At 42.0% G+C, this 12,982-nt stretch overlaps 1 protein-coding gene across 1 annotated transcript in view; it reads right to left on the bottom strand.

Moving 5' to 3' along the window:
* LOC128327309 (potassium voltage-gated channel subfamily KQT member 1-like) overlaps nucleotides 1-12,982 on the bottom strand; it is a 556,996-nt gene that overhangs the window by 459,290 nt on the left and 84,724 nt on the right. The window contains exon 10 of the mRNA XM_053255983.1: nucleotides 6,305-6,467. Coding sequence (XP_053111958.1) covers nucleotides 6,305-6,467 — 163 coding nt within the window. The remainder of the gene's footprint in view (nucleotides 1-6,304; nucleotides 6,468-12,982) is intronic.

Below are 12,982 nucleotides of genomic sequence, written 5' to 3'. Positions count from 1 at the left end.
ACATAACTAACCTATGGAATTCTCTGCCACAAGATGTGTTGACAGTAACCAGTCTGGATGGCTTTAAGAAGGAATTAGATAAATTCATGGAGGACAGGTCTATCAATGGCTACAAATCTGAGGGCTATAGGCCACCTCCAGCCTCAGAGGTCTATGTAAACTGCTTTGAGAACTTTGGTTGAAGAGAGGTATATAAATATTTATCGTCATCTTTGTTGTTGTTGTTGTCATCATCATCATCATCATAGTAGTAGGCCTCTAAATACCAGTTACTACAGCGGGAGCTACAGCAGGAGAGAGGACATGCCCTCGGCTCTTGCCTGTGGGCTTCCTAGAGGCATCTGGTGGGCCACTGTGTGAAACCGGATGCTGGACTAGATAGTCCTTGGGCCTGATCCAGTAGGGTTGTTCTTATGTACCAACCTTTGCTCCATTATCTGTAACCTTGGACTGGGAGGAGGGGAGGATTCATGCTTATGATGTCCATAAGAAGAAGCCCCTGAAGATTAGTCTTTAAAGAAAAGCTATGTATGCAAGCACAATACGGAACAACCCTAAGACCTTAACACAAAATCATGAATTCCTGTTCTGTTCCCAGAAGACATTATTCATTCTGATATTCTTGGCAATTCTGATAAATGTAGCAGTAATTGCCAGAACACGAGAGCTTTAAGAGGCAAGCAGTGATTAATATGTTCCATCTGCTAGGTGAATCTCTGGAGGCATTAATCTTCTTAGCATAAGACTACATCTATTATTTCTCTAAAGCACAAAGAAGTGTTAAATTCTACCAAGTTATGTTCACTATGTATTATAATGGCAGTTTATGAACACCTGCAAATCACATTAATAGAAAAAGTTTCCTAGCATCATGTCATTTACATTTACATTATTCTTCCATCATCTCAATTCTCCTAGCTCTTTCAGATGTCTTATCCAGGCCCTGTCGTAGATGCCTGATTAAGTAAACAGCTGTACAGGGACACTAGAAAATGCTCACACAACACAAGGACCCCACCTAGAGCTGGTGTTAGGGATCAGCATCCTCAAGCAGCCACCATGCCCCAGTGCCCTGCTGTATCAGCTACTTTTCCTCATTGCCTCTGTCGCTACTCACTAATTTCCCCTCCCACTCAGACAAACCAAGTGGCAGTAACCAAAGCAGTGAGAAGAAGCCACCACAGTCTGCTTGCTGCTCACCAGACAGCTCTCTCAGTGCAGGAATGGATGGCAGCGATGAGATGCCACCACTATAATGGAAGGAGCGCCTACCAATAATGTCTCGCCAAAAACCTAAGGCCAGCCCTAACCTCAGTAATGTGTTGACCTAGCTCTGGAATGTTGAGGCAATAGTTAAAAATGTAACACTTATTTCCCACCTTCCTTCCACCATGGAACTCAAGATAGCTTACATGGAGTTCCCATGCAGTCTACTCCTGTGTGATCTAGACCAGAAATGGCGACCTTGGCTCTCCAGCTGTTGTTGACAACAGTTTATTGTGGCTGGGAGTGATGGGAGTTGTAGTTCAACAACAACTGGAGAGCTAATGTTGCCTACTGCTGGTCTAGACACTGACCACACCAAGACCTGTTAAACTTCAGCAATGTCCCCTCAGACTTTGCCCAGGGATAGCAGGGGTGTGCAAGACCTGTTCATGGGTGTGCCACTGCCTGCTGCGCTGCCTCTCCCTTTACTACATCCACAACCTGCCCCAAAACTCCATTCCCAGTCTAGTACTCATGGTGAACATGAACACATTCACAGACACAAGACAAGCACGATGTGAATGTTTAAAATTCCCACCCCTTCGGTTCGGTGAAGCACGCTAAGTAAAGCCTGTGGGCTTTCCAGAGGCATCTGATGGGCCACTATGTGAAACAGGATGCTGGACCTGATAGGCCGTGGGCCTGATCCAGAAGGGCTGTTCTTATGTTCTTAAGTATGTATGTGTGTAACAGACATACCCACACACTCTCAAATGCAAATACACAAATTGCAATATGTAAGGAACAGTCAGTCACAGAAATCAGACTTTGGTGGTCACTTTGCTTCTGAAGACACTTGGCCTGATTCTATTACTGAATTTTTGATTCAGATTTAAACCAGAGATCACCAGATTAGGCCGAATGGAAGAAACCCAGCTTGAACTGGCCCAAAGCACTTTGGGCACTGGTTATCTATCCTGGTTAAATACTGTTTATAACTGGAACAGTTTGACCAGAATTGCCCTGAAATTCTTCATTCACACAATCGGCTCTGTTGGGCTTACTAATCCTGATTAACCTTTTAACCAGGGTCCTTACGTTTATGCAAATGCAACCTTAGTTTGCATTCTCTTTATTGCAAAAAAGATATTGCAATTATATCTTTATTGCAAAAAAGTCAACATGCATTTTAGAAATTCAGATTGTAGTCACTAAAACAAATGCCCTAGGAAAGCATTTTATGAACATGCATATAGAAGTCCAAATACAGTAAGAATAAGATTAAATTGTACTTGGATATACAAAATTTTTATCTTGGGAGATCTTGCCTCTATCAACATCTTCTTCACAATTAAACATTCCATTAGTACAGTTTTGTAGTCAGCCTACGTAACTGCTAATGCAGCCTGATCTAATAGATATGGATACTGATCTATTAATAGCCCTCCGGTGAGTGCTTTCAAAACTAATCTGCCAGAAGCTTCTTAAGCAGATATACCAACAACAAGACAATGCACTCAAACACAATGGCTGGCTGTAAGACTGCTGATAGATGACAGTGAGTTTAAAGGAGGTAGGAGGCTCACATCCTAGAAGCAGAGGGCCCACATCAGTCAGATATTTGAAGATTGCTATCATATACATTCTTAGTCTTCTCTTCTCCATGCTAAACACCCAGCTCTTTCAACCATTCCTCATAGGACTTTCCAGACCCCTCACCATCTTGGTTGTCCTCCTCTGAACCTGTGCCATTTTCTCAACTTTCTCAACATGTGGTGCCCAGAACTTTGTCTTACTAGACACTCAGGAAAGGTATTCTACTACATAACAAGCACATACTGAAAAACATGCATAAATATATGAACACGGTCTATCACTAATGTAAGAGAGCATGCAGTATGCAGCTGTGGGAAGTTTTCAGTACAAATATTCAACACCCTAGAACCACTACAAAGTGTTAGGAAATGATCATCCCTTTCTCTTACACACACACAAAAATGGATGTATTATATAAAGATATATTGTGTTTGTGCTTCTGTACTATATCTGAAGGCCAATTTTCATTTTTTATCCTGTGATACATATAATCAAGTATGTATGTATGCACGTATACACACACACACACTTATATATTATATATTTCAGCACATCTGATAGGTGCATGATTTGTGCATGAGACAAATCATACCAGTTTAAAATATTGGACACTGAAGATCAGTGGCAGAGCCAGGGAATGGAGGCCTGGGTTCTGTTTTGTCCCTGGTGGCCCCGTTGTGTATGCACTGCAGCGCCAGTGACACTCATTGCATGTGAAATCACACGCACATAGGCCGGAGGGCTCACATGAATCCTCCAGAGCTCATTCCCAGTCAGCATTTGCTGGCTAGGTGCATTCATATCCTTTCCTCTCCCTCCAGCGAGGGACTCCAGAGGGCTTGAACGGCCCTTCTGTGGCTCGGGGCCGGGTTCTTTGAACCCATCCGCTCAATGGTGCAGATCATCAGTAAATTACTTGGAATCTTTCATATATAATTTAGCATTGGTTTCTAAGCATCTCAGATTTTTTGAAATAATTTTTCTTAAACAGTTTAACTAATTTAATAAAGCTACATACTTTTTCCAGCCACTTAGTCTTTGTAGATATTGTCATCGCTTTCCAGTTCTGCTGCTAGAGATATAAGCAGCAAGATGGAGGCCTTAGCGGCACTGATCCTGGCTAACGTGAGGCATGGTGTAAGATGCAAAAGACTGTCATTTCAAAGCAGCAGAGTGATAAAGTGCAGAGTGGCTGCTGCATGCCCTCTTAATTTGCATTGCCACAGCTGCTGTATGCATGGAATGCCTTATGGTGGAGAACACACCCTTCTCCGTGAGAGGATGGATCTTACCAATACTGAACACCTTTTGGCTTTTGGACATGGTTCATCAGCAGTGGGACAACTGGTAATTTGGGAATACTTTTGGATATTGGGGGAGGCCTTTGCCTGCAGCAGCACAACACAGAAATGTGCCATGCCATGTTTATGTAGAAAAGACTTGTCTTCAACCTTTTAAGAAGTTGGCCTTTGATGAATTTTGCTTAATCTGCAGCAACTGGTCTATTGTAGGAGTTTACACCACTTGTGAAATCTTCCAAGAGATTGTCTGTCTTCTAATGTCCATCAAGGTGGGCAATGAAGATAAAGTGGTAAAGGGGATTTGAGAGTTGGGATTTCTGCGGGGGGGGGGGGACTCTGCAGATAAAAAATGCAGCAACAGGCCATTCCTGTTTCCTGTGATTGAAGCAACAGTCCAATCCATGGACTTCTATGCAGCCATCTTTCTGACTTCATCCTGGCTGTCAAACTTGAGTCAAGAATATTTCCCTCCTGGGAGTATATCAATGATGAACAATGTAGTACTGATGAAGCCAGTCATAATCACCAACCAGTCATATGCTCTGCAACCTTGGTTCATGACTCTTAACCAGCACTTTGAATTGTGCTTGAAAATGGTCTGGCAACCTAATTAATTGTTCAAGAACTAGCCATATGTCAGTCAGTTGGATCTTTATTACGGTCATTGACCAATACATCAGAATTAAACCCATCACCATTCATCCACCATCAATCTGAAACTGTCAATCTAATAAATCAATCTGGAACAAAAGAAACTTACATAACCTCTATAACATAAACACTTAATTTACTTAACTATTACCATTTGCCATAACAGGGGGAACTTTCACTATTTCTTGGTGCACTTTGTGTGGAATGGCACAAAATTTAGCAATACATGAGGTTGCTAAATATACATTTTTCATATACATATACATTTTTGCCGGAAAGAAGATAAGAAAAATAAAATTCATCTGACCTACCTGGTATATGAGATTAAAAGGGACTATTAATTTATTGCATAAATTGCAATACAACACACAGTTGAATAAAATATGCCCCATAGTTTCTACTTCCCCCGAGCCACACAGGCATTTACATAAATAATATGGAGTTCTTTTATATCTGCTCTTCAGCCACGCTGATGGAAAAGCGTTAAATTGAGCTAAGGTAAATGCTGTTTGTTGTTTAAGGATTGTCAGAGTAGATAGGTAATCAGCTGGTTTTAAAGCAGGCGATACCCACCAATTTGTAACAGAATTGTGGAGCTTTCCTGTCTCATTCTGAAATCCCATATCCAAAACCCTCTGGTTGAGCATCATTTTGGCCCCTTCAAAGCCTCAGGGAAGTAAAAACTCAGTGGAAAACCCATAAAACAATTTCCCCCCTTTTCTCGACTGGCTCCATTCATACTGAAACTCATCAATTAATACCAGTGACGCTAAACCATTAGGATAAAATTCTAATTTCAGAACTGGCCAAATGTACAGAAATTCTAATTGGGAGGTTACCAGAGAATGGATAACTGTGGCTGTCTTGATTTCATTTTAGGCTGGGGTTCTAGGAGCCAAGGGAGTGAGTGAGGGGAGAGTTCTAGGTACTGAGGAGTGTATATCACTGAAGGCTTATGTACATTTTCCCCAGTCACTGCTGATCAGTAATAAATGGGGGAACCAAGACACCTAGAGGGATTTCTTGATGACTACTGTGAAAGGGAGATGGGGAGGGCATGAGTGCATGAGGAATGTTCTGTCCCTTATCACAAGTAGCTAAAGATCTCCAAAGATTCAAGCATTTGACTTTCCAACCCCATTTCTGCTGTTGGCCAAGGGTAAGGTTAGTGCTGATTAGAGTCAATGCTTCAGCAGTAGTCACACTACTGGTTTTGGAATAACATAGGATATTCCCAGGAAGGCAAGGGGAGAGGGAAAGTTGAACAAACCATGGTTTGTCTGATAATCTATGACACAATAATGGTTTGTTGAACTACCTATGGTTTAAACAAACAACCATTTCACATTACATCTGGCCATAGGAAGCTAGTTTGTAAAGGAGAAGACTAAACTAAAAGCTAACATCTAATTTTCTATATGCATGGAATTTGATTGCATGAAAGATCATCATGTAAGCCACTACTGCAGTGATGGGAACTAGGCCAATGACTTACAGAAGAAACTATGGCTGATCTAAACATGAAGAGACAGTACAGAGTAGTAGATTACCTCCAGGTTCATCAAAGTAGAAACTCATCTCTTTCTTGTCTTCTCTTTCACCAATGTGGTCATAAGTAATTTGTGGAATGGACAAAGCTGCCTCCCCCGAGTTTATTATAGGTGTGGAACCATTATCACGCCCAGGTTTTCCTTTCCTCTTATATTTTCTACTCTGTAACAAGGAATAGAAGGCATTTTTTCTTTAAAATATATGACCTACAGATATTTTAGTCTCTAAGCAGCAATGTATTGACAAGATCAGACTTACAAAAATCTTTCTAAAAAGATTTTATTAAAATAGTTAGCATGTTTATTCAGCTGAGATAATTAGGAAGTGGACAATCAACAGGATATATAAAAATGCACCAAATATACTATTTGGATTCAATGGTTTAAAACACCTGCCAGTTTAAGACCAGAGTTAAGACTACTTTAATCTGGCTCAAGTCCCACAAAGCCAGGAAATTAGAATTTAAGGCTGATGCCTTAACTGACGTGCCACATGATCAATATAAGGATGATGTGCAATGTCACAAGTTGTGCTTGCTTACAACTTGCCCTCCATGCACCCACACTTCTTGATCTTTGAAGTCAAAATCAAGATGCAGAGGTTGGAGTGCCTGACATAAGCAAATGTCTCACATTGTCCTGGTCCACATCTTTGTGTGTGGACTTGTGTTGCATGTCTCTGTATTTGTGTTTCTATGTGAGTACATATGTGCATAGTGTGTGATGTGCTCATGTGTGGGTGTGCTTGTTTGTCTACATGTTTCTGCACTTCTGTGTTTGTATCCATTCATTTGTGTTGTGTGCATGTGCTTCTAGGTGTACATGTGTCTGCATGTGTTGGTGTTTGTGCTGCGTGAGTATGTATTTGTTTCCGTGGTGTGCAGTGTATATATAGTGTGTGTGTCATGCCCTTGAGCTCCGACAGCGAGGAGGAAGAGGAGGCTGGCAGCTTTCTGGCCGAGTCAGGAGTATCTGAGGGGCAGAGCCCAGCTGTCAGCATTCCTGAGACAGCTGTGATAGATCCAGCTGATGGTTTAGAACAGGCACAGCAGCCTGAGTCAGCAGAAAGTGTGAGAGACCAATTGGAGGGAGAACTAGGCATTGAAACACCATTGACACCACAACAACGCAGGTGTTCTAAATGCAGGACGCAATTAGAAGCTGTTCAGAGGAGCTAACGCCTATCGCTGAGGGCTGACAAGTCGTAAATTCCTACCAGCTGGGAGCTCTCGGCTTGCTCCATAAATTACAGCACCAGACGCCTACTCATTGCTGAGATTCAACGCACATCATTCAGTCGACAGCGTCCAGCCAAGCCGTGAACTTTCCTGGCCGTGGGCCAGACCTTGACAGTGTGTCTGTTTGAGTGGCTGTGTGTGCAGCATGCATCCATGCTTGGTCAGCACATCTGTATGGAGCCATGGCATCTGTGTTTTGTCTGTGTTTGTGTGTTGCATCTGTGTGGTGTGCCTGTTCTTGTGTTGTGTGTGTCTGTGCATTTGCACTGCAAGTATGGATTTCTGTCTTTATGTTGCATGCATGTGTTGTCTTTGTGCATTTCCAGTTTGCATTCACTTGTGTGTTGTGTGCATACCTTCTGTGGTATTCATGTTTGTGTGTTGCATGAATGTGTTTGTGTGTTGCATGCATATCTTTGTGTCTTTGTGGACATTTTTGTTGTGTGCATGCATTTGTATCTGCTGCATGTGTTTGTGTTTTCGTGTTGCATTTGTGCTATTTGCATACATATTTGTGTATGTTGCATGTGTTGCATATTTATGTGTTTGTACGTGTTGCATATTTGCGCATTTGTGCTACAAGCATGTGTTTCTCTGTGTGTGTTTGAAGTGTGAGAATGCATTGCTTGTTTTGCATGTTTGTGCATCTGTTGGTGTTGTGTTGAACTTGTTGTTTGTTTGTGTTGTATGTGTGTGCCCATGTTTCTATGTTGCATGCATGTATTATTATTTCTGTGTTGTGCCTGCATATGGATGGATGTTGCATGTGTGTGATTGTATTTCTGTGCTGCATGTGTGTTTGTGCAAATGTTCATTTTGCTGTTGCATGTGTGTTTGTGGCATATATGTGTTTGTGTTGTAACTGTAATTTTATTTACAGTCATTAAACCAAACAGTGTGTTTGTGTTGTATGTGTGATTTTGTTTGCATACATGAACATTTTTGTGTGACATGCATGTTTGTTTTTCTGTGTGACTATTGTGTTGCATGTGTTTGTGTGCATATATGTTTTAATGCATCTCTGCATACTTGCGTGTGTTTGTGCATTTGTGCTACATGTGCATATGTTTGTGGTGTGTGTGTGCATCTATGTGCATGCATTTGTGATGTGCATGTGCTTATGTTTTGTAAGCATGTTGGTGCATTTGTGTGTTTGTGTTGCATGAGTGTGCTTGTTTCTGCATTGTGTACATGTGTTTGTGTTTCTGCATGTATGTTTCTGTGTTGCTTTCACGTGTTTGTGTTTCTCTCTGTGAGTTTGCAATGTGTGAATGTATTGCTTGTGTTGTGTTGCATGTGTGTGTTTCCGTTTATGTTGAAACTGTCCCTGTGTAACTGGAGTAGGTTACCACACATATTCCAAAGAATGAGCCAATAGTCAAAAGTTGGTGATAGGAAACTGTGACAGCTAATGAAATCCTCAAGATCACCAAGAATTAATCTGCATGTATCATTCAACTGTTCAACAGCACACGATTGTATTTCCGTATCGGAAAAGCAAGTGCTGACAAGCCTAGCTTGCTCACAGATATCCCTTACATCATGCCTATAATGCCTATAGTCACAAATGCATGCCAGAGGAGATGGAACAGTTTCAAATACAGCTGCAAAGGCTCTTATTGCCTTGTTTACTGCTTTTCTTTTCAATATGGACAAGGCATATCACATACAAGTTCAAATGAGCCTTGTCCAAGGGCTTCTGCATTTCATTAGCTGCTGCAGTTTCCTTTCATCATCTTTTGACTATTGGCTTAGTCATACATGGCAGAATTTGTGAGAATATGAAAAAGTTGTCAACTAAAACAATAATCCCATGACATTTCCAGAACTATCATTAACAGATGAAGAATTCCAGTTCAGAATATCATAAGCCTGAACATCTCTGGTTCATTTTTTTGTGCCTAGCAAGCAATCATATACTGTCTTGTCATATGTAAGAATAGATGTGCATTGTCCAACGGCTTTTGTATGTTATTTACTGCTAACTATCAACTCACAACAGGGATGTCAACTAAAAAAAATTATTGTTCAGTCCCCACCAAAAAGTGATTACAAGTCACCTGTTTTCTTTTTTCTGTTTTGCTTTTGCTGAAGCCTGTTCATATGCAGCTGAAATCAAGCCTGAAATTTGGCCACATCCCCCAAAACAGGCAGCAGCCATGTTGGCTCTGATATGACAGAATTGCTGCTGTCTTTCTTTGAGGACTGGTCATTCCGAGAATAGAGAGTGGAATTTTCTGTAAGAATCTGGCCCGAAGCAACTATGATTTTGAAAAATCCAGAAGGTACAGGTGGTATGTGTAAGAACACAACAAAAAGCTCACTTTGGGCGGGCGGGGGGCGTGATATCTGTGCATGTACCTGCAGAAATGAAGCAATGGAAAGCTTAGGTAAATGGAGCGAGAAGAGAAACGGTGTTTAGTGAGAAATACATGTTGTTGATGTGTCAGGGCCATTTCAGTGTTAGTACAGATACATTATAAAATGTTTATTATTCTCCAATATTGTATTTTTATTTGATTTTTTCCTGCCAAAAGAAAAGGTAATTACTGTGTGAAGAAGGGGCGGGGGCAGTGAAGTTTCATAGGAGTGCAGATGAGGGAAGTAAGGACCACAAGGTTACTGTCACAGCTAGTTTTATAATTCAAAGAAATCTCCCTCCCCCCCCCCCAAATCATCCTCTTATATGGCATGCCAATATAAGGGGATATTACTTTTATTCAGTTTTTCTCAGCATTAAAAAAAAGGAGGGAAGAAAATGTGAGGAGAATGGGGAGTGAACAGTGCTAGTTCCCTGCTCTTTTTGCCTTTTGCCTTAATAACAGCTGAGCAGAATTTCTGTCAGGGCTGGTGAAATCTGCCTCCCCACCCCGCACCAGGAAAGAGAAATCTCTTGAAAATAAAGGGCAACCATTATTACATTTGAATGGTTTAACTCATGTTTCTGAGGGAGATTGGGCCTGTATTATCACATAGGCTTCAAATGCTTATCATTGTTAGCGTTGCTGCTTCTATACGGCAGTGACCTATTCATTTTCTTTCATTTAACCATCTTCATATAGTAAGTAAGGTTGCACCTGTTGGATGTCTGCCTGTCCGGCATAGACAGGTGGGCCCACCAGGTACAGCCTCCTTCCTTCATGTGGTGGCAGTGGTGGTAACAGTAGCAGTGAGTTAGCTAACTAACTTTACTCAATTAGCAACTATCCCTGGTAACTGAGTAAAAAGACACCTTTTAAAGTAGTGAAACTCTTCTATTTATCATGGGGAGAACAATTGGCCCTCTCTAAGCCCAGCACAGCATTCCTTCAGTGGTTGATGCTGGTGTTACCTTGTGTTTCTTTTTAGATTGTGAGCCCTTTAGGGACAGGGGAGCATCATTATTTATTTTTCTTTGAAAACCACTGTGAAACCTTTTGTTGAAAAGCAGTCTATACACATTTGTTGTCGTAGAGAAAAGCAAGTGAGCAGGAGACTGTGCACACGCCACTCTGCTAGCTGGCGACCCTGCCTCGAGCCAAGAGGTGAAGTTTCTTGCTGGGGAGAGCAGGCTTGGTGACTCGTGGGATGGAGGACAAGGGACTGTGTGTGTGGTAAACCTAACCAGGAGGTGAATTTATGGTAAAGAAGCAGGAGCCTTGGGAATTCAGCAACTAAACAGTGGACACACCGCTGACCCCGTCATCAGCTTCACAGGGATGAACTGTATTTATTATCAAATTATCCAATTTTTAAATCAAAATATTCATATATTAGACCCATAAACTCATGCAGATTTTATGCAAAGTGGAGATTTTGGAGACTTTTTGGTAAGATTTTGGAGACTTTGGTGAAAAGTGTCCTCCATTTCTACTTTCTTGGTGATGGATATCGACTTTTCCCACCATCTAGACCAGGCAAGCTCTAGAGTGAGAGACTGCACGTCACAGAGAAAGGCAATGCTTTCTGGGAGGTGGGGAGTTGAACCCCTTTAAATGGCAGTTTTGACTGTAAAAACAAACTGCACAAAAAGCCCTATGTTCTCATAAGAACATAAAAACAGCCCTGCTGGATCAGACCCAAGGCCACTCTAGTCCAACATAGGGATGTGCACAAACTGGCATTCAGGCTGGTTTGGCAGTGGAGGGGTTACCTTAAGGAGCAGGGAAGGTGCCCTTGCCATGTCGCATTTCCCTCAATGGCGGTGGCGCCAAAATCACTGGCATGGGGCGGCAGCATACTTCCTTGCTGCCCCGGTGAGCGTCATACCGGAAGTGGCGAGGGCGGCAAGGAGGTACGCTGCCGCCCTGCACCTGCACTTTTGGCGACAGCACCTGCAGGGGAAATGTGGTTGTGGGGTGGGGGTAAGGGCACCCTCCCTGCTCCTTAAGTTAACCCAATGCCACTGAACTGGCCCAAACACCGAACCAGTTCATGCACATCCCTAGTCCAGCATCCTGTTTCACACAGTGACCCACCAGATGCCTCTGGGAAGCCCACAGGCAAGAGCTGAGGGTATGCCCTCTCTCCTGCTGCTCCCCTGCAACTGATATTTAGAGGCATCTTGCCTCTGAGGCTGGACGTGGCCTAAAGCCCTCACACTGGTAGCCATAGATAGACTTGTCCTCTGTTAATTTATCTAAGACCTTCTTAAAGCCATCCAGACTGGTGACGTCTTGTGTCAGAGAATTCCATAGGTTAATTGTGTGTTGTGTGAAAAAGTATTTCCTTTTGTCAGTCCTAAATTTCATGGCAATCAGTTTCATGGGATGACCCCTGGTTATGAGAGAGGGAGAAAAAAATTCTCTCTCTCCACTCTCTCCGCACCATCATAATTTTATAGACCTCCATCAAGGGCATCTTAAAATTATATGTGCCCTTAGGGACAAAATATTATACCTATTAAATCTTTGTTTACAGTATGAATTGTCCATAACCAACAACCCATCTCTGGATAATTCGGGGCTATCTTCACACATGCATGTACAGCACTTGATATGCTGGTAAGAAAGTGTGAGCATTCATTCAAATATTGTCATCAAGTGATAAACATGCATGTGGAACTCTTGTGTTTAAAAGTTAGTGCCTGAATAGGAGCATTGGATCTCCCCTTATAAGTTCATTCTTTTCAATTAATTGGTGGTATCCTTGACTGTTTTACATCCCACATATGCCACAAGGCAGGGAAAGTCCCTTCCACTTCCATGACATAATGAATGCCAACTGTAAATTACTGGAAACAGCAACAATGAGCCAAAAATATTGCAACTGTACCACATTCTAGAACCCATAAAAACTTAGAGGAAGAAGCAGGAGAGGAAACAAGCTCATCTCCAGGAATGAAATTATATTAACTGTACATCCTGAGAGTCTGGATGCACAGTCCTCAACAGAAAAAAGACCACATCTTGGTTGGACAGGATACTGTCCATCCACAAAAGAGAATGAACTCAGGGTAACT

Source organism: Hemicordylus capensis, chromosome 5, assembly GCF_027244095.1.
Source record: "Hemicordylus capensis ecotype Gifberg chromosome 5, rHemCap1.1.pri, whole genome shotgun sequence".
Classification (NCBI taxonomy): domain Eukaryota; kingdom Metazoa; phylum Chordata; class Lepidosauria; order Squamata; family Cordylidae; genus Hemicordylus; species Hemicordylus capensis.
The sequence above is the reverse complement of the archived record's forward strand: the minus strand, read 5'-3'. Positions and strand labels throughout refer to the sequence as shown.